This window comes from Gymnoscopelus microlampas, assembly GCF_963454915.1.
Source record: "Gymnoscopelus microlampas genome assembly, chromosome: 10".
NCBI lineage: Eukaryota > Metazoa > Chordata > Actinopteri > Myctophiformes > Myctophidae > Gymnoscopelus > Gymnoscopelus microlampas.
Genome location: NC_139947.1, coordinates 34,001,079 through 34,023,721, shown reverse-complemented (window position 1 = coordinate 34,023,721; position 22,643 = coordinate 34,001,079). Strand labels below are relative to the sequence as shown.

The 22,643-nt window shown below is 41.5% G+C and overlaps 2 protein-coding genes across 2 annotated transcripts; both read right to left on the bottom strand.

Moving 5' to 3' along the window:
- Positions 1–4,717: 4,717 nt before the first annotated feature.
- rbm15 (RNA binding motif protein 15) lies at positions 4,718–8,526 on the bottom strand. The gene has a single exon (XM_084070253.1). It carries the CDS (start codon positions 8,386–8,388, stop codon positions 5,770–5,772), a length of 2,619 nt encoding a protein of 872 aa, XP_083926379.1. The 5' UTR covers positions 8,389–8,526; the 3' UTR covers positions 4,718–5,769.
- Positions 8,527–12,837: 4,311 nt separating this feature from the next.
- Positions 12,838–21,577, bottom strand: alx3 (ALX homeobox 3; the record flags this gene model as incomplete). Its single annotated transcript, XM_084068802.1, has 4 exons — positions 12,838–13,197; positions 14,224–14,349; positions 16,172–16,449; positions 21,214–21,577. The coding sequence occupies 4 exons, from the start codon at positions 21,575–21,577 to the stop codon at positions 12,838–12,840; spliced, it is 1,128 nt and encodes a 375-aa protein (XP_083924928.1).
- Positions 21,578–22,643: the final 1,066 nt, after the last annotated feature.

The window sequence follows — 22,643 nt, the reverse complement described above, 5'->3', positions numbered from 1 at the left end:
ACAGAAATGTTATTACATTACAGAACACATTCACAGAATTTGGCAGTTAACTCATTTTTATTCACACAATTGTCACCCAGGTTACAGTTGTTTTCATTTATGCCATAAATGTTAACATGAACAATTACAAAATGGGTTTCATGCATTTACCTGCTTTATTTTTTATCTCAGTGTCAAATAGATGCTTAGCACAGTGGTTTGTATTCAGATTTCATAATAAATAAATAAAAAATGTATTATTATTATAGCAGCCAAAACACATTATACAGTACATATAAACAACAGGGTACTTACAGTACATGGCACTTGATGGTGTCTATGACAACCTGTATACAGATTGTGATTCACTTAATGCTGTCCAGTGAACCCCTGTAAAGGAAACATAAAATACACATTAATCCTCAGAATATATTGTTTCTGTTGCCAGTAATTTAAGATGAAAATCATTAATTCACTGAACATTATGTTCTGTTAGTGTGACATAGACTTAAAGAATACCAGTTTGTGTATTGAAGAATGCCAGATCCCAAAGAATAGATCATGTAAAAAATGATTGCTTTATGCGCACTGAGCGGCACTAGAGATTTCTCTACAACACAATGCTGTACCTTCAGTAGCTTTACCTACTATGTGATTCATATGGTGTTGTCCATAACAGTTTAGTATCTCTGAATGTGCTGCCACATACAAGATCAAATACGATGCATGTCAAACTGCAATCAGTATGTTCTAGAAATCAAGTTTGAATTTCTTTCATAAATCATATATTCACTAACTGTGCCATCAGGTACAGTACCTTGCAATTGCAACTTACCAAATATCAATTGAGAGTCTGTTTAAAGAATTGCATGTATCACGTCAATGTGATTGACAAAATAAAATATTATTATAGTTTACCTCCACAGTACAAAACCTCAGTATTAAACTCAGTGTAAGAAATGTAAAATAAAGAATCTAAATTAGACTCTCAGAGTTAAATTGACCCTGAGGATTTTTATTGTGTTTAAGAATTTACACAATTTGTTTTACTTTAGCTAATTAGCCGTTCTTTCTCTCAAAGGTATCTAATTTGGAATGAACGTCTTCAAGTGCTCCTTATTGAGGAAAGTAACTGTTCCAAAAGAGTGCAACTATTTGACTGACCGATGATTTCAGAAAGAGATGAGTTACTTTTCACGGCTTACTGGTTTGAACTATCCTTTAAATGAATGTGCTTGCTGACAATGAATGTCAATCAACTGTGACTGTATGTTAAATTGGAATGAATAGGTGATTTATAACACCTTTAATCCATATAAAATATTACACAATGAATGGAAATAAATTGTGTAGTAAAAATAAAACAAATACAATAAACAAACTGGCTTGGAAACAGTTAGTAAACGCTCATTTTAGAATCCAGACTAACGTCTTCTTCGCCTGGAGAGGAGTGTTTATCTGCCTCCTACAGTATATTGTGATCACTGCAAATAATCTTAAATTATTATTCCTAAATGTACTGAATTACTTTGTCGTACTTTTGATATCATCTTTCAACATTTCAAATGATTGATTTTAGCTACAGTAGGTCTCCTGAGGAAGTCTTATCCATCAATAATTCTAAAAACTATAATTGTGATGTATGATGGCAATTACTTGTAAAAGCCTTTGCGCAGTATAAGTTAATATGAGAATGATCTAGAGATGTTCCCTGCATGTTATCCTGGATAACATTTTTGGCTCAGAAATATAGCACAACTGAAATATATACAGTTTATGTAAATGTTCAGATATGTATTGTACAATTCACAATCTGCAATTATTGCCAATTATTCACTGTCAACATAGCAGCTCCAGGATATATTTAAGTATGACATAATAGGTGTGAGTTTTGCCTTTTTGGTTTCTAGCTATGGAAGACAGCTGATCACGTACTCAAACATTGCTCTTCTAGGCCATCATGAGATGTTAATCTTTTCAATTTGTTATTCTACTTGAAGATGACCACCTATTCTAATGCATCTACCATAGCCAGTGGAATAAAAAGAAATGTACAGCAGTCTGACAAAATAAATTCAATTCTGGACAAACTGTCAGTCCACATCCTTAATGGTCTAAACCGTTGCTTACACGTCTTTATGGCTAAAAAGCATTTCATTCTGACTACATGCCAGTTGTACAGGAATGTTATAGGTGGCAAGTTGTCGTTAACAAAGCCTCTGACATTTAAATTCCAGTTCCGTCTATCAATGTTTAATTAACCTTCAATCATTTTTTGGATGAATTGTTAAGTCTTACTGAGCAAGTGATGACCAAATGAACTTAATGAGTGAAAGGGGGGCGAATGGGCCTGTTACTGTGAATTGAAGTTTGGGCGTGTGTTGAGATTCATCATTTTAAATATACTTGGGAATGACACCTACTCAAGACTAAGAAATTGCATTTTATGTGGCATATGTGCATATATTCACTACTGCAGTGATGTTTACCCTGTATAGTGTACTTACCACAGCTGCTTAGGCCACAGATACATACCTGGCAAGCAGCACTTCTCCTTCTTACTCACCAACATGCTCTGCTTACAGGACTAATGCACTCATATCAGGTCCGGCCTGGATTTTGGTTGGTGCATTTTGTGATGTCAGGTGGTTGACTGTGTGAGAGGAAAACACATGCCCCCTGGTCCTCAAGAGGGCAATGTTGTTCCAGGGATGCGAGGCGTCCTTTTCAGCAAAGACCAAGGTATTTGATCATGCACTAACATGGCTAAAAGGGACACGATTGGGGAACTGATTAAACTGATGTAAATTGGGCTTTAAATAATAGGGGGCGTAAATCTACATAAATATATCTCGGTTGAACACGACTTGTAACAGGGGCATAATGTCATCTTGTCTACTAATTTAAACTTTCTAAATGGGTGAGCAGAAATCAGCAGTGTGGATCCCTTCAAACATTGCCATAAGGTTCAGCTTTTTTGCCTTTTCAGACTTCTTTTCCATGTTAGAGTGGACTGCCAAGAGTAATGTACTTCTGAAGGTTTTCTTGCAAGTTTGGCTGAGAGAAAAAAAGACACGTCTTCCCTCATCCATGTGGAAAAGGCTTGAGCAGGCAACACACAAAAGCCAAACACAAAGACTGGCCCAACAATATTCCTAGCTGCGATTCAGGCGATCCTTTTTTTGAGTCATCAGGTCAAATCAAATCATAAGCGGGGTGGGCAAAGTACTACACAAAGCATCAATTTCCTCTGAATTGGTAAAAGCCCGAATGTTCGAATTAGCCACTGCAGTGCAACAGCTTAAGCTGTTGATGCTATAGAAACTTCAGTGTGATATCACCGCCATGCTCCCAAAGTGGAGTGTGTGAAAGCTGGTGACAGGATTCCCTCAGCTCCTATTTGAACAACGCACATCAAACCTTTAATGATGGGGCAGCCTGTGATGTGGGCAGGGGATGCTTGTGTCAGCCTCTGGCTCCAAAACTGCATCGATGTTTGCCCCTGCCATTATATCACATGGCAACCTGGCCACTGGCTGTAAACAAGAGGCAATGGAGGCTCCTTGATCCTACCCCTGCGTTCACATGGTGCCGATAGGAACAGATGTGTGGCAGGGAACTGGTGTGAGGGGGGTTGTACAGGGAGTAATTTGTAATGTGCAACTCAGATGCTCATAAAAGGCCTGCAAGCAAATAGTGATCCTCACACGGGCCAAGGGTTTCCCTCCTCACTGGTTCTAACAAATGACAAAACAGATGTCTCCCTTTTCGTGTGCAGAAACAATGCAACAATGCAAGTGACAACTCCTTCGAAACACAACAAATCACGGCAGCTTGTTTCTTCAATTCACTTCCACCGAAGAAACAGGTTTCCCTTAAATGAAACAATTTATTGATATTCGGTCACATAAGTGCACGAATGCACTTGCGGGTATGTGAACAGCTTCGCATGAGCTGTGCAGTTATGTGGGTTTTCCTTTCCCATGAAATCAGGTGTACATTGCTCAATTTTCCACTTAAAACAGAAGTCATCACAGGTGCAGATAGGCTACACAACTTAAAAGCTGCCTCATCAGTGAAGACTCACAAACACTAGGCATCCTTTCCTGCAGAGGTCTCAGCCCCCCCAGACGCTTCCTTTGTTGTCCAAAGTCGAGGTGGGTATGATGCTCTTCAAACATAGCCATTTTTTTCTACATTTCTTTTTTTTTCAACACACACACAAACAAACTCATGAAGTAATAATTCAGTGTGGTTTAACATGTCATGACAAAACATACTATCAAACATAATAGCATCAGCAACATTTTGGAAGTAGAACTTTTCAGAATAGCTTAGCTGCTTGGAAGGCATGCTCCAGTTTTGACCTAAAAGATTTACACTACTTTTAAACATGTTTTTAAATTGTCAGTTTTCTTTGAAAAACAGACCTACTCTCTGATCAAATAAAGTATCCATAGATACTTTTAAACATGTTTTTAAAATGTAAATTTGACTCTTGAAAAACAGACCTACTCTCTGATCAATAAAGTATCCATAGCTACTTTTAAACATGTTTTTAAAATATCAAATTGACTCTTGTCTGAAAAACAGACCTACTCTCTGAACAAATAAAAGTATCCATTATTTTGTTTGGCATTGTAACTGTGGCTACTGAAGGGTATTCTTGTTCAAAACTATTGGTTTAAAAGGGGAGAAATAAGACAGACCGTCAAATATCAACACAAAAAGCTTAGTCTACAGTAAGCCTTTTATCCATTACTTTTGCATTTTTATAGATACACAATACACAGCCATTGCAAGGGTAGGGATGCACAAAATAAAATACACAGCAAAAAATAAATGGGGAGAAAAAAAAACATTAGTATTACTTTTATGAGCATTGTTGTGTTATGGGCCATTCTATGGGCAACTTTATATCTATCAGTACTCAACACCAAGTAAACATTACTTCTTTTTTTTTATCACAATGGACAGGCTGGGTTATTAGAGTATCTGAGTGTTCCAATAGACTACATAAAGTTCCACCAAAATCAAAACCTTGGTAAACAGAATACACAACAGTGGGACTTCAAATGTAGCTGAAATATCACTATTTTTTTTTTATACTGTGGCCTCCTAAATATAATTATGTCTCCCACCAAGGACAGTTTCTTTCTATCTGCCGGGCCCACTGCCCTCAAAGACAGGTTCACTCCTTCACACTGAAATCCCCAAATAATTCAAAACGTCACATACCTACTAATCTGAACAGAAACAATGTTTGTATGCGTGTTTCCCCTGAAAGTATATTTCTAAACAACCACTGATTGGGTAGAGCATAGTTTTCTGTTCATAGCAAGACCAAACTGTCTAAAATGTGTAGGATTTTAGAGTAAATTTGCAGTGACAATTAATCTTTTTTTTTTAAGTGAATGACAATAAAAAATGGGTGCCTTCTAAATCATGTTACATCTGACATTTATTTCTAAAATATGACCTTGTAGTTCACTGCTTTACAATACTCAAGTGAATTTGTCGCGAAGGTTTATGAATGACACGTGGGCAAATTATACACCCTTTTTTTTTTTAAATACCGAGGTTTCAAGTTGACATGTTCTGTAAGAGTGAGAAGGTGTTTTTCATTTTAGTGGCATACATGGCAACACACACATACACCCAAAGAAAGAAACCACACTAGTGTACTCCATGATGCAGAACACACAGCATGCAATAGTTATTGACAAAGAGCATTTTTTCTGGTCTTTTTTTTTTTACAGTTTGACATTTAGTGTGTTCTGACTTTTTTTTTTAAGATGCTCCGCGGACTACAATCATGACAAGATAGTCTTCCTCAGTTTTATACAGAGCTTTGGCAGAGAAATCGAGGAACTGCTGGGAGAAATCACAGGGGGGGAAAGCGTGAAGAACCCCTGTGTTGTCTTTATCTCTGCTCCCACCCACAGGCAGGCTGATGACGCCAGCCGCTTGCTTTTGCTTTAGGTACGACACCAGGTTACGTAGTGGTCGCTGGGTCGAGGCCGCCGGGTCAGACGACGACACGTCCTCCGTTTTCCCCCCCGGAACCGCCAGCAGGATGGCGTAGCCGCCGGGGCCCGCCACCTTGATGCGCCGGGAGACCTCGTCGAGCTTGGGCTGGTCTAGACGGAGGCGCTGGGTGATCTTCAGCTCGCTTACCTGCCTCCCGCTGACACCGTCAACGAGCAGGTCGCTGGCCACGCTGTGGTCGCCCTCCAGCAGGTGCATGTTGGCTGGGAAGTTGCTGTTCTTCAGCAGAAGCATGCCATGCCAGGCCAGGCACAGCTTGCCGCTCTCCTGCTTAACCTGAGGGCCGCCTTTGGAGCTTATCTCACAGCGCTCCCTCTTCACCGGGACTTTGATGCCGTCCCCCGCCTTGCGTTTACGCTCTCCTGCCATCGAGATGCCGCCGCTCGACGGACCCCTTTCGGAGAGGCTCTGGGTTTTCAGCCTCCGTTCACCCATGCCGCTTCGCTCCAGGCTGCCATGGCGTTCTCGTGCAGGAGAGGGTCTGTCACCCCGCAGGGGGCGTTCTGAGTCACTGAAGCGCCCCCCTTCCCTACTGCTCCCCCCGGGGCTGCCATCGGGGGAGGCACGCCGACGCCTCAGTGTCCTCTCAGTGCTGTCAGGGGAACAGTCTAGATGGCGCCCGTCGTCCAATGTGCGGCGTTTCCGCGCAGGGTCTCGTCCCTGCAGCTCTCTCTCCAGAGACCAGGGCTCCCGTGGCCGTCGCTCTCGCTCCAGGTGCTCCAGTGGCTCAAAAGGTGAGGCGCGTATCCGGTCCCGAATAGCAGGGTTGGGCCACTCTGCTCCAGGAAAGAGCTCTCTCTCTCTGAAGTGGAGGGGAGGGGGAGTCCGTTCCCTGACCCTCAGAGGCTCAGGTGCTGCACGGTGGACGAATGACTCTGCCACCATGTCAAACGGTGGTAGTGGGAGAGGCTGCAGGAACTGCTGCTGGTAACGGTGCTGCTCACTGTCTGCAAAATCCACTCGAAGCCTTCTCTCTGGACCCCCCAGTGGGAAGCCGCGCATGTGCGTGCATGCAGCCGAAGCCGCATCCAGGCTCTCGTACTGAATATAGGCCCAGGTGTCCCCTTTTCTATAGTCTATGGTCCTTATTGTCCCAAAGCGGTCAAACTCTCTTGCCAGTGCAGCTAAAGGGACCCATGGTCCGAGTCCCCCCACCCATAGGCGTGTGGAGGGCGTTGCTTTACCATATCCTATTTTTATGGGGTTGCGACCCACCATTTTGCCAGACATGCTAAGCTTGGCGCGGTGGGCCATGTCAAGGTTCTCAAATTTAAGAAACCCATACGTGCTGGTTTGTCCCCGTGTGGGCCTCTTGATATCCACCTCGGTTATAACGCCAAACCTGTCAAACGCCCTCCTCAGGTCCGTATCCGTAACAGTAATGTCCAGGTTGCCCAAAAACAACGTCCTATTGGCTCTTTGGTCATCTTCCGGGGATATAAAATCCTCCTCGCGGAACGCGGCTCTCTCCGCGATAAAAGCTGGCCGTGCCCTGGCCTCGAACAGGGCAAACTCCCTCTCTCGCTCAAGTTCTCTTGGCAAGGGAGGCGGTGGAGGAGGGGGCAGCCGTCCCAGTGCCAGCTGCTGCAGTCTATAGTCTCTGTATCCCAGGCCGGTGGGCGAGAGGGGCCTCTGCATGTGCAAATGTCTGTGTCCCTGAGCGGCGCCATACGGGTCTCCTCTCTCGACGGGAGAACGGCTTCTCCTCCTGTTGATGTACACGGCCTCGATCTTCAGCGGCCGGTCGTACAGCACCAGCCTCCCCCGGGCGTGCTTGGCGGCCCGTGCGTCCTCCGGCTTCCTGAAGTTGACGAACGCAATCCGCTCGTCGCCGCTCCGACTTATCTTCACGCTGACGTCTCCGAATTTCTTAAACTCGTGAAAAAGTCCGTCCTCTATGTCCTCGTCGCTCAGCTGCGTGCCGAGCTCGCTGATTTTGAGAGTTTTGTACTCACTCTCGGCGCTGTTGGGCGGCGGCTGGGCCCGCTGCTCTCCTCCTCCTCCTCCTCCCCGGGATGAGTTGGTCCTGGTGGCTAAATCCAGTGTCAGATTTAGGTTGTGGTTCTTTCCCAGGGAGCTGGCGGCCGCGGCGGCGGCCTGGTAGCTGCTGTGGTTATTATTCCCCGTGGTTCGGCTGTGTCCTCCGTCGAAGTCCCTGCTGTCTCTCTTGTTGTCGCCGAGCAAACTCCGTCTCGTCGAGCCGTCGTTGTTCTTGGTCGAGCTGTTCCCATTATTGCTGCCGCTGGAGATCGAGATAGCCCCCATTTTCTTGCTGTTCGGGTGGCATCCTCCCCTGGTGTCTCGGATATCATCCAAGGCCCGGGACCGCTTTTTAATCGGCGATCGCTCTTTACCTTTCATCTCAATCCCACACGGAACCGACACGTAGGATCGCCGATTTGGTTTTCTTGGTGTTACTTCTGCAATTTCGTTGCAGGATACGGTATTAATAAGGCAATGAACGATGTTATTCACTGACCCTGCGGCAAAACAACAACATTCGCCATTTTGTAAAAGAATATCACGAACGCCCGCCCCTTCCGTCCGATTGGATGACAAAGTGGGTGGTAGACGTACGGTGCCTGAAAATCTAAAATGTCACAAAAGAAAACACTTGAAATTATTTACACGACTCCACAGATATAAGTATAACATAGATAGACCTATATGTAATTAAATGTGAATTTGTTAAAAGTCTTCGCAAGATTGGATAGAACAGTTTTGATATATATATTAAAAAAATAACAGTTCATTCGACACCGGCATCGTTTTGGAACAGGTTGAAGTGCAGGGAATTCTGAAACGTTAGTAAATGATCCGGGTTGACAAGAAACAGCGAACACACAAAAGTATTAAAAGTCTAGCAAAGGACATAAGGAACAGATGGTGAAACGTATCCCTTTCAATGGAACACATTTCCCAAACCACAAGATGGCAGTATCTGACTAGAAGACACAGTATGGTGGTATAAACTCAAACGTCCATATGACCCCGCAGAACTATGACCTTGCCAGGACATTAACACAACTAGTGGAGCTGTTGTGTTGTGCCGAGAGCCAACGTTTTTCAGGCCAAGTACCCCTTAGCAGAGAGAGAGATGAAGCAGGGACCCCCCACTATATGTTGCATTAAATTGTTTTGCAGATTAACCCTTTTCATAGATTTCATAGAGAGCTTCATAGTCTTTTTTGACAGCACTTTCAGGAACTTGACCTTTCACTCTGTACTTGGTCTGCTCTTTCCCCCTCTACACCAAACCTCTTTGCCAAAAATAGCCGATCTACAAGCTCACAACGCCTCGATGGCAAGGCGGTGTGAGCTTGTTGATCTGCTAGGGTTCAAGTGGTTAATGGAAACATAATTATTGAAGACCCCTGCCCTACAGGACCGCACACCATGTCCTAAACTTTGAACCATGCCTATTAACAGTGAACTAGATTTGATTAATTAACCCCATGCCTAAACATTCATTTAATTAATTAAACCCGCCTAAACTAACATGAGACTTCCTCTCTAGGGTGGCCATCATGATGACCACCTTTAATGGCAGCTACGGCAAACTTATTTGCATAGGCATCAATATTCATCCTTCACATTATAGAAGTTCTTCATTTTGCATTTCTTGCTCTAGTCACTTTAACGGTAATTCATTTGAGTAATATTATTTTGGAGTAGTTTTACTTCCACTTGAATATTAATTTGTTGGTTTTTAATCACAGTTTTCACAAGGTTTATCTTTTGTTTAGACAGTAAAATAGATAGGCAGTAGGTCTCGAAATACAATTTGCACTAGCTTTTTTAAATGGACTCAATGATTGAAGGAGCCAATTTTGTATGTTCATGATTAGTCTTTTTCAATAGTAACCAATATTTCTCTGACTTGACTAAATTTAACTGAAATACAATTTCTTAAGGTTGCTATCTCCACCTCTACATAGCCTGTTTGTTTAAAACTTTCTAATTTCAAAGATCCCTTTCCTCTATGCAATTAATTACCAGCAACATGAGGTTGTACCTCTTGCTTCAAGCTTAAAGTAAGCACATGTAACCTTGCTATTACACTTTGGTTGACTGCGTTACTGTGTTGGCCACAGTATACTATATGCTGCCCATTATAAACATACTGGAACTCAACATGAGTATGTGGGGTCAGAATTGCTGCACTGCAAGGTCAAGATAAATCTTGCCTGGATCAAAGTACTGTGTACTTGAAATTGTGGTCAGCAGACAGCTTTACGGTTTTTAATGACCATTAAATCATATTTTTGTGACCATAATGAGTTTAATTAGGCTATACAGTGATTTATAGACTTGCATGACAGTCTTTACCCAGTGACCCTGACAGAGTGAACTGATGTTAGATTAATGATAGCAACCAACACCACCTGTTTCAGGATTTTTTTGTTTCATGTTTATTCCTGCCAAATCATCCAAACCAGATTTGTTGAGTTTATGCAGATAAAAGCTTGTGCCACAAACATTGGTGCTTCGACAACTGGGTCTTGATTGGCCCCACTGCTTGCTTCCAATTATTTTCATTATTTAGTTTTAAAGCAGGATAAACCATGTTCTGGAATTTCCTTCAGGGTCAATAAAGTCTAAATCTATCTACATTTCAAATGTTATTTTATCGTAGCTGTCTTGCGGTGTTAAAGTTATCATATTGGTTTTATTGAAGCTGTTGCTTCCTCTTTTCTTTTTATGGGCAGATAAATACGCATAACCTGGCCCTATCTGAAAATAAATGTTCTAACTGAGCCTGATCTGCCATCTACCGTTTCCTCAGCTTTCCTGGAGATGGCCATTCTCCTTCATTCCTTATCCCTTCTGACGGGTCCTCTTATCTCTTCCACTTAATCTGGGATTTAATCAGAGGGCCTGTGTAGCTGCAGTGAGGGCTGCCGTCTCCCAGGGCCTGGCTGGAATTTGAAGCTGTGGGTGTGGAAAGTGTTTCTGATGGGTTTGTGCGCTCTTCTATTGGAACCACATGTTAGCAGCTCACACAAAACCCCGGCACAGACTAAGGGGACTGGCAACTAATCTGTTCCAGCATGGCTGTCACACTGAACCAACCAAGAGGACAGGAGAGCCAAATATTCACCCATAAGCCATGCATACTCATGGGGAATAAATGGGGCTTTGGGGGGTTTAGTCCACCAGTGGAACTCCCTTTGTCCCCCAAGTGAAGTTTTATTATCAGTCTCATGTAGACTAATGTTTTTGTATCTGACATCGGTAGAAGGCACATAGTCATTTACACCACATGGGTTGTTGTAATGCAGTTCAGTATTTTTTGGCAGTAAACTGCTTTGGGAGCAACACATCATGGAGATTCCGAGAATAAAGATTGTTAGTGCTGCCTCTTAGTGCATGTGTCACTAAAATGTCTTATACAAATTCTCACAAAACAAAACGTATACAGTAGTAGGGCAGATATTTTTGTAGTTAACTGATGGAATCTATTCGATACCACAGGCGTGGGGTCAATCACAACTCAACAATGTATTGGAGAATCATAAACAAAGTGATTGAACTGAAAAACAGCAACACCGACGCATTACCTGCTTCGCAGCAACCCAAATTTCTTCTATTACACAGTAAAATCATCAGTGTTCATTTATCCATTTGTAACTCTGAGAGTATATTGGTTAGATTTGTACACTCAGAGTTGAATTAAGACTGAGGAGTTTACTGTGTATTAGACTGTAACTCATCATTCATTTGGTCAGGGGTTTACCACCACTGCCAGATGTGAATGGGGGAAGCCTGCCTCAATGTTGAACAGGACTTTCGCGGGAGGCCCTCTACTTTATCATCAATAGTGAAGTGTGGTCCCAGAGTTAGTTTTTCATTAATGGCCCTGCCACTTGCTCCTGATGCATGAGGTGCCAGCCAAAGGGCCCGTTGGAGTGACGCCAGCAAGACAGCCCCTACATACCCCCCCCTCCCCATACACCACAAAGCTGGCTGCCCTCATGGTGGAGGGTTTCGTCTGTTTATAGCAACCACAGCCCATGAAGCAGTTTGTGCCTCACAACTACATTCCCAACTAAACACAAATATGCGACACAGACTTTTGGTTAGCTCTGCTGTTTATCATAGTCTTAAGTAGTCATGTGAAGACTGGATTCATTCAGCTGACTGCGATTGTTTCATTGCATATTGTGAACCTCATTTACCCCCCAAAAAATATTTTCCTACTGAATAAGAAAATCGACATACATGGAGGAGGCCTTTATTATTGGTCACACTAAGTACAACAAATGTAAAAGCGATGATTATTATGAAAATTACATTTTTTACATGCTTAAATAATACCCTTTTGCTCATCTTTTAGTCTCAGCAAGTTCAAGGTAATGTTACAGTAAGTCTTGAAAAAATTGTATTCCTATTAATATGTTTGGTTTTCGTGCAAAGAGCCCAGAGTTATCGAAACCCTCCCAAAAGCTAAAGAGCTTTGGAAGTTATGGCAGTTAAAGCCTGTTGGTGGGTTTACATAAATGTTACATTGGAGAGGAGAATATCTGAGTCATATTCGGTGGCGGGTGTGTACACATTAAAATCCACAGTGTTCATGTAACTCTGACACAGTAAAAACAGGGATTATAGGACCATTTGGGACTGTTAAACTGACAGACTTAAATGATCTTGAGGATCTAATTGTGATACATTTGTGTGTGTGTGTGTGTGTGTGTGTGTGTGTGTGTGTGTGTGTGTGTGTGTGTGTGTGTGTGTGTGTGCGCGCGCGCACGAGTGCGTGCGTGTGTGTGCTCAGTCAGTGCAGAATACAGGACGCCGGCACTGTGGTGGTCATGTGGGCCAAGAGAGGAGGCTGCCGGGCTCCTTGGCTTTCATCCGCAGTGCTACTAGGCCCGTTGGCTTGTATTCCGTCTCAGGCCCCGGCTCGAAGGAGTGGGACCCAAGGCCCCCTGGGAAACTGTGGAGTGAGTAGAGGCCGTTGATGCCTGGATGGTGAGAGGGGTGGTGGTGATGGTGGTGATGGGGGTGGCTGGGAGATGGAGGCATGCCCATGAAGCCAGGCAGGTTACTGTGGGGGTGGGAGTAAGGGCTCATGCAGGATGAGGGCATGGAGTCAGCACCTAGGACACAGCCGCTCGTGGATCCCGCGCCGCCACCCGAAGTGGCCCCAGGCCATAGGTTGCTCTGCATCTAGACAGGGAGAGGATTCAAGATAAGGACACCATGAGAAAAAGACCATTGGGTTTCCATAGAACTACTATGCAAATTATTCACAATTCAATAGGGTCACATCTACAGTTAAATGTAGTGTGTGTGTGTGTGTGTGTGTGTGTGTGTGTGTGTGTGTGTGTGTGTGTGTGTGTGTGTGTGTGTGTGTGTGTGTGTGTGTGTGTGTGTGTGTGTGTGTGTGTGTGTGTGTGTGTGTGTGTGTGTTCTCTTTATTGAATTATATTTGGTACTGTGTTATATATGACCCATATGGGTCAATTGTTAGACTTGTAATTTGTTTCTGAGTGAAATTAATAATCTAGAATTTAGTGCTTTAGTACTACTAGTTCTACTACTACTACTACTACTACTACTACTACTACTACTACTACTACTATTAATACTACTACTACTAATAATAATAATAATTCTGCTACTAACAATACTGCTGCCTCTGCAACATGTAATGTAAATAAAGTTAATCAGTAGTGTCCTACTGCACTGGACCTCAACATGGGGTCTGGCGACTATCAGGGGTCCTTGAGGGGGTTCCAGGGGGTCCAAGGATAAATAATTTATAGTTAGGAACAGAATGGACCCTTACAGGTCTGTAAAGTGTACGAATGTACACTTTTAATTAAACCCATGCCCTGTACCATTTGGACACTCTCAGAGTTAAATTAAAATCAGGATTTTAAGTGTTGATAGATAACAATTGTATCAAATATGTATCCTTGAAGTTGGCATAATGCATAATCAAACTGAGGGTTGTTGAATTTAAAGAGGTTGAGAATCAGTGTCCTACTGCAGTGGTTCTCAAACCTTTTCACGTCAAGGACCCCCAAAATGATATGTATTTGGCTGCGGCTATTGGCTATTTCTGAATAGCTATGTATAAGATATGGTTAAAGTGGTTAAAATGATTGTGATGCTATATTAACTCATTTTGCTGGGGACCCCTGGTACCCCACCAAGGACCAATGTCCTACTGTATGTGTGAGTTTCTACCTGGTACGTGTCATGACGAGGGAGCAGAGAGATATCATATGTAGCAGCAAAGTGGTTGCGAACCTCCTGGATCTTCCCGTAGCGTTCCCGTTTCCTCCATTTGGCTCGGCGGTTCTGGAACCACACCTCAGAAGTAAACACAAAACATTAACCACATGAACCCTAACGACCCTATTCTGGGGCAAACATTCAACGAAAATAGCAGATCTATTACATGCTCACAATGTGTCGCAAAGTTTTGCGACACATTTTGAAAATATTAATTATTAGTGAATAATTTCTTCTCTTCTGGGAGTCCCTGGTACAAAACATTTTCAGATGGGATCCGTGGCCAAATTCATATCATTTTGGGGTTCCTTGGCAAGAAAAAGTTTGAGAACCACTGATTTAGAGGGCATTTGTAGAATCGGCCTCAAGTCTTAATGGATTAAGAAAAAAAGCAGGGGGCCAAGTATAGACCCCTGTGGGTTTCAGTGGTTAAAGGCAGTTGTGGGAGAAGAACTGGGATTTTTCGCTTGAGTAAAAGTAGCAATAACACAATGTAGAAATACTCTGTTACATGTACAGTATAATGTAATTTGTTTTTGATATTTGTGTGCAAAACAAAAGGTACATCAATATACTGTTGTACATTTTTGACTACTGTCGTGTCATTTGCTCAAATAAAAAACATTTCAAATACTATGTTACAATTAAAAGTCCTGCATTCAAGGTATTATGCAGAATAGCCAATTAGTAATGCATTAATGTGTGCGTCACTTTAATGTTGCAACTGGTAGACGTGGGGCTGATTTTAATTACTTTGAAGTGTTGCTGGGTATCTTAACCTATAATATTACATCGTAATTTATCAGTTAATCTTTTGTAATAATAATCTCAATCTGCAACACTAAAGTTGCCAAATAATTGTAGTAGAGTAACAGAGTAGAGTAACAATTGCCTGTGAGATGTAATGTAATGGAGTAAATGTATCAAAAAATGTAGATACCTCAAAGTTTTACTCAAGTACAGAATTTGAGTAAATGTACTTAGTTACTTTCCACCACTGATTACAAGATGTTTGTCACAGCATTTAGGAAGTGTTCACTATGGCCTGTCTTATAAGACTTAATTTAACGTGGCCTTCAGTATAGGTAATTGTTTAAGTTCTCTAGACTAATCAGATTAAATGAAAGATTGCTGGATTTCCCAAATTCACCTGACACCTGTGCAATTCTGAAAGAATACACTTGACTTTTACAAATAGAGCAAATGAATGATGACTGGTTAACTGCTAAAGTGGGCGGATGTGTAGATTAATTTACCAGCCACATTCAAAACTGACAAGCATTTGGCTGGTGGCTAGTGTTCACCTGAAATTGTGTAAATAAGAGTGCCAATGGTTCTCTAATATATTGACAGATTAAATAATGAAAGACAATTACAAGATAACAGGACAGCAGTCAACAAACAGTAATACTACCTGGGTAAAAGTGAACATCTATACAGATATAACAATATATGATAGATTGTGGTGATGTATTATTAGTGAATCAGGTGCTATATACCAGGGCACACAGCCAGCCCTGCCACAGCAGCTTATACGTAGGCACCCATTGCAGCCTTAAAAGGAGTAGTTCACCCAAAAAATTACTTATTTTGTATCAATTACACACCACATGAAGCCTTGAATTCATGGAGATTTTTCTGAGACATTCCTGAGTCAATAATTTGATGACCGGCGGAGTCTCCGGCAGGAACTGAGTCTCCTATTGACCGATGACGCGGCCATCAATTTTTTTGCTCAAGAATGCGACAAAAACTAAAAAGTCTCCATGAATTCAAGGCTTCATGGGGTGTGTAATTGATAGAAAATACGTACTTTTTTGGGTTGAACTACTCCTTTAAGAGATTTATCATTTGCAAAATATGAAAATGATAAATACAGAAGTATAGGCCTAATGTTTACCTGCACTCGAGCCTCAGTGAGCTCAGTCCTCAGGGCCAGCTGCTCTCGGGCGTACACATCAGGGTAGTGTGTCTTCTGAAAGACCTTCTCCAGCTCCTCCAGCTGAAAGGTGCTGAAGGTGGTGCGGTTGCGCCGCTTCTTGTTCTTGCCCGATAAGTCGATTGAGTCAGCGATAGAATCTCCCGCATGCAGTCCATTAGTTGGCTCTTTCAGTTTGCCACAGCAGTCCGAGCCAATCACAGGGTAGCCCATGGTTTTTGGAAGTGCTTTCTCTCTGACTAAGGCAGTGGACACAAGAGAGGAGAGGTAAAAAAAATATGAACAACTTATCTGCCAGCTGTAAAATACAGACAAAACAACCTTCATATTATCTCCCACACAAGATTTCCTTCTGCCAAATTCCACTTTGCAGATCATTTTTCCAACACCAGTATTTTATTAAAATAATCTACTTAAACAAATGTCTATTGTTATTCAATAACGAGGCAGCAGGGTGGTTACAAAGACCTTCCTGTAACTGTGGGGGGGGGGGGGGGGGGGGTCCCAAAATTCTGGGTCCCTCAACAGCCAATGTATCCTATATCAAAGTATACATGATATAGAATCTCTACTTACTTTCTCAAAGTCAAAGTCACACTGTAACACTCCTGCGTGTTCATTTAAAGCTGAGAGTATAAAAAGGTACCACTTACGGAGTTAAACACACAATCAGGATTTTACTGTGTAGCCACATTATTGTTCGGATTGCAAGACTAATACAGTTAAGGATTGATTATATGGCTACAGTGTGACAAGCGTAATAAAGTTTGTTAATAAAGTAAATAACAAACAGGATGTAGCCTGAAATATTTTACTTTACTGAGGAGATATGACTCTGACAGAGGAAATTGGAACAACCCTTCCCATCTCGTTTCTGTGCCTCACTATTTTGTTTCCTGAAGAATTGGGTTCATTTTTACACTTCAGAGTTCAAATAAAATTCCAGATTTGACTGTGGAAATGAGAGCACAGAGAAATTGTTGCGCTTTGAGAAGACACAGAGCATCAACATACATTCCAAACTTCTTGATTTTCCTTAATGAACCTGACCCTTTGCTTTGATTAGGTTATAGCTCACACGCACAATACTATCTGAATGGAGCACCGTTGTTGGCTTCATAGCTCCTAACAAGTGACTTGAATTAAACACGCAAATCAACAAGATGAACACAAGCTTGCGTGTGTTTTGGTTTTTAGGTACACAAAGATGAAATGTTTGGGGTCAACCTCAGGACGGACATATCCATTTCTTTTATGTATATCTGATTGTACGTTTTAAATGCTTGCCGCATATCAAAACACCAAAAGACAACTTGGACTGAGCACTGAAAGTTAATTTACCAAAATATATATTTTGACAGTACGTGATTGTTTTATTAATTATCTATGCACATTCTGTGCTTTAATTCATGTAGGATGTGCAGCAGTCAACAGGAAGTCTAAAGTGTGTTATTTTCCTGATTTCTAACAGAGCATGAAAAGGGCTGTTCCCCTCCTGCAGTGTTTGGATGTTGTTGTCCATGTTCATTATGTCTAACCGAGGGTCCTGAAAAGAAAATCACTCTCTATCTATCCGCAGGCTCACACAAGGGACTGCTGAGACTGTACTTTGCCATTCTCCTAATTCAACAGAGGTCCCACCAGAGAGCACTTTTCACTGCAACATTAATTTCCTCATGTCCATTAGATCCAACCTCACACCATTGTTCATGCTGAAAATATTCTTTCTCAAGATCGCAAAATAAGGGGCCATAGGACACCGTATAGCTTTTCCCCCTGTCAGAAAACCCACATCCGCTCCCCCCCTCCAGCTCACGGTAATTGGAGATCTATGTGAAATGCAGTGCAATGCATGTAGAAGATAAAGTGAAAATGTACTAAAGCGAGGAGGAATATCACGAAAGAATGGAGCAACTCTAGCACGGTGACGTCATTGTGGTGGAAGTCTGAGCTCCTCTTTTCCTGGCCTCTTGTTCTGTACATGAAGTTCTACTGGAAAATAGCTGGGATCTTCAAGGGCGAAATGGCCATTTGCATCGACGGCCCCATAAGCCAAACGGTTCTACCTGGTTGTGCATCGTGTGATGCTGAATCACTATTGAAGCTACATCTGCTATAGCACTGGTTCTCAAAGTGGGGTCTGGGGACCCCCAGGGGTCCAAGAGGGGGTTCCAAGGGGTCTGCAGCAAAATGAGGAACAGTTTAAACACTTAAGCCCAATTTATTTTGGGCTTTTCAAAAATAGCCAATTTACAAGCTCACAATATGTTGCAATGTGATGCATTGTGAGCTTGAAACATTTTGAGAAATCTTGACAAATGTTCTCTTATGGGCGTGCGTGACACCAAATCCTTTCAAGTGGGGGTCCGTAGCCAAATACATACATTTTGGGGTCCTTGACATAAAGATGTTTGAGAACCGCTAATTCTCCAGTGGTCATATATTTACTTAAAAACTTAAAACACTCTAATGGTAAAGTGGTCTAAAATTAGTTTGGGATGGAAATCGGTCAATGACTCATTGTTGTTGAGTCTCCAATAAAGTCGGTGGAATGTGCGGAGTGTTTTCTTATTTATATAAACAATAACAAGAATATGTAATTGTTTGTTAATGTAATGTTTAAAATATTTATTATGACAAAAACATGAACGTCAAAGCAAGTCCCACATAAGCGAAAGGACCATTACTTCAACCACCTACTGTATATTGTTAAGCCTACATTCCATGAGATGGTGTCAGGCACTGATTATTATTATTATTAGCGGTAGTTCTCAAACCTTTTCATGTCAAGGAACCCCAAATTGTGGTCACGGACCCGCATCCGAAAATAGAGCTTTTTTTTTAAATAGCAAATCAAGCTAAATGGTTAAACTGATTTTGATGCTATAATTTTGCTGGGGACCCCCTCAAGAACCCGTGGGGGTACCCGCAGACCCCACTTTGCTTCAAAAATATCAGAAATTCTATTGTGACGATTTTATGAACTCTAAATTTGCACATTTTGTGACTGTAGTGGGCTGTTAACAACAGAATATTATGAATAAAATCTAATGGAATGTATATGAGCTAAAAGAGTCCATGGGACATTTTGAAGTCCTCATAGCATTGACCTTTTGGCCTTGCTCCATTGCTATCTCTTAACCTCCCTCTCCCCAGACAAAACAGGAAGACATTATCACCCTTTGAAGGTGCATGATTCAAACATCCAAAAATGTATTTTTTTACACATGAGCACATAGGCTGCTACATGAATTCAAACATAGACACAATGCGCTTTAAAGTAATACTTCAGCTAATAATTGATTCAATAAAGGTACAAAATAGACAAATAAATGTGTATGTTTGTGTACTGTGTGAGAGCGGGAGATAGAGAGAGACAGAGCATGTCTTTTTTCTCTCACAGCAACAAAGCCGTTATCTTAAAAATATATTGAAAATATCTGGACTGGTCTGCTTTCTTTGGCAATGACATGAATCAAGAAGATGTATATTATTCTGGAGAAAGATATCACAAAGTCCTTATCAGCCCTTATATCCCTTGCTCTGTTACTTTGAAGGATAGATTATCAACATCAATAAATAAAATTGCAGACCACATAATTTCCTCAGGCTTATGTCCAACACACTGCTGCTGTAATACCTAAGCTTTGCACTATAATTTTCATCAAGTCCAACAGCTGTTAAGCGGAAGTAAGCTATTTAAAACTAACTCTTATTAAAAAAAAACTAAAAAAAAACAGTGCATCTGTTTTATTGTGTGTAAATGTATTTTGCAATGCAAGAAATTATGAAAAAATACTTTGGCATGCAATTTCTACTTATTTTTTATTTTTAGAATAATTGTATTTATGCCATTAGCGGTTTTGGCCCAAAAGCCTAGCTAACCCCTAATCACACACCCAACTGGCTGCCTGTGTGACCTTTAACCTCACACTTTACATCAAACCTAATTGACATTGGGGGTGTCAAGTACAGATAAAACTTGTTGACATTTTTATCACAAGCTATGCTTTCACACCTATTGTCAGGGCAATTCAATTGCTTTGACTTTTTTTTATTATAATGAGAAAAGTCTCCTTAAACTAACAAAAAGGAACATTCCCACTTCACTATTATTATACCAAATGTGAGAATATTGTTGCTGCGATGTATATGTATATATATATATATATATAATATGTTTTGTTTATTTATATATATATTGTCTAAGTCTAGGTGCATTTCTAAAATTGCGCATAAAAAAACAAATTATGGCTACAGTTATTTTATAGGCTTAAAGGCTTGAGATAGTCTAATAAGTTCTTGTGAAATTCCTTCTCAAGTCCATGGTCTTTAATTTTTGGACCATATTCAACAGAAAACATAGGCCTTTATTAACGTCCCTTTAGGGCTCAGTTTAATTTCACTTCAATATTTACCCACAGCCACACTTACTAATCTAATCACTGTATGGAAACTTGTGATTTTCTTGACCGTTAATTCGCTTGTATGAGTTAATTTACTTATTTGTTGTCAAACCAGTGGTTCTCAACCTTTTTAGGCCACGACCCCCCAATGCAATCATATTTGAACTGGGGACCCCCCAAAATAGTCATATTTGAGTTGAGGCATTACATTTAGTTTGACTCGGTTCCACAGATAAATATTGTGAAAAAAGCCAATCTACAAGCTCACAACACCTGCGTTGCAAGGCGTTGAGAGCTTGTAGCTCTGCTATGTTCACAATTTCTGCCTCTTTCCGTTATTATTTGACAAATCGGCCAAGTTTTTACAGTAGGCCTATAGTTTGTTGATTACTTTTGATGTAGTAATGGTCTTTTTTTATCTTTCTTTTTGTTTCTTCTTTTTGTTGTAGGTATATTAAAAAGGTCTAAAAAGTCCTTAAATTGTCACTTCACTGTCATCTGGGCTGGGGGGCCCCAAACAAATTATGTGGGGATCCCCCTGGGGGTCCCGACCCACAGGTTGAAAACCACTGCTATAAACAAAACAATTTAACTTACCTTCAGAATTGCTGTCGTAAAAACTCGGCTTTCCGCTTGTCGCCAGCACCTTGTGATCCTGATTAATATTGTCCATGAACTTGTGCTTCATGGAAGCCGGTGAGGAGCGGGGATCCGCGGAGGGAAAGTCCGCGGCGGAGTCGCTAAACCTCCCCATGGACGAGGTGTAGAAGTCGGCGCGCAGGCCGAGGCGATGCGGCGGCGGAGGAGGAGGAAGGTGCTGCGAGCCGGTCTTCTGAAGAAGTTCATCGCAAGGAAGGTAGGATCCGGTGGACCCAGAGCCGGAGTGATCCAGTCCCGGGGAGTCGTCTGGAGTTCTGCTGCTTGCCTGCGAGGAATACGACAAACAACTTTCGGTCTCCATCTTTACGCCCCGGCATGTAGTTTAACGACTAGGCTTTCCAATACTGTCTGTAGGCTGTCTTAGTGAGAGCGAGAAAGAAAGAGTGACCCCCCCCCCGCCCCTCTGCTCTTGTCAAGTGGGTGGGATTTAGTAGATCACAAACACAGACCCGTGAAACGGACAGTGGTGTAAAGTAACTAAGTATATTTACCCAAGTACTGTACTTAAGTACAATTTTTAGTTTTTTTTTTCTGTCTTCAGTATTTACAATTGTCAGTCATTTTACTTCTACCCTATACATCTCAAAGGAAAATTGTAGGCCTACTTTTACTAGTTACTAGTTACTTTCTAGATTTTCATTATTATTACAAAACACACTAAGAACTTCAGTCCTATACAGCCATTTGAAAATGGCAGATCTACAAGCTCACAGTATGTGATGCAACCCATTGTGTGCTTGTAGATCGGCTATTTTCAAAAGATTTTGAATACATTTTGAATTTGTGAAATTGGACATTCTGCACAATGAGTACTTTGACTTGGTGCTTTAAGTATATTTTGATGCCGATACTTTTGCACTTTTTACTCAAGTACATTTTGAATACAAGACTTGTACTTGTAACTGAGTATATCCTGCAGTATAGATACTTTTACTTAAGTAAAACATGTGAGTACTTCTTCCATCACTGGAAACGGAGAGGGGAGGGGTGAAGGGGAGGGATATTTGACAGCCAGTCTGATATAATCCGCCAAGAATTCAATCACGCGTGGTTTTCTGTCCCTCCAATTAACCATTTAATTCCTATTTCATATACTATTATAGTCACCAGAACAAATGGGACAGAGGGAGCACATGCACGTCCACTTTTACGCACGGCAGGCATGCAGAACACTTTACGCACGGCGGATTAAAGCAATTGCAACTCCTATTCTCGATATAGGTGGAAACAAGGCTACTTTGGTTATAAATTGTGTATTAACGAATATTGAAATAGACGTATGTTGACTGTAATAAGATGTTAATTTCAATTATACCACATGGTTTAAAATGAAAGAGATGCGGAGACTTATTCCCATATCCTTTCCT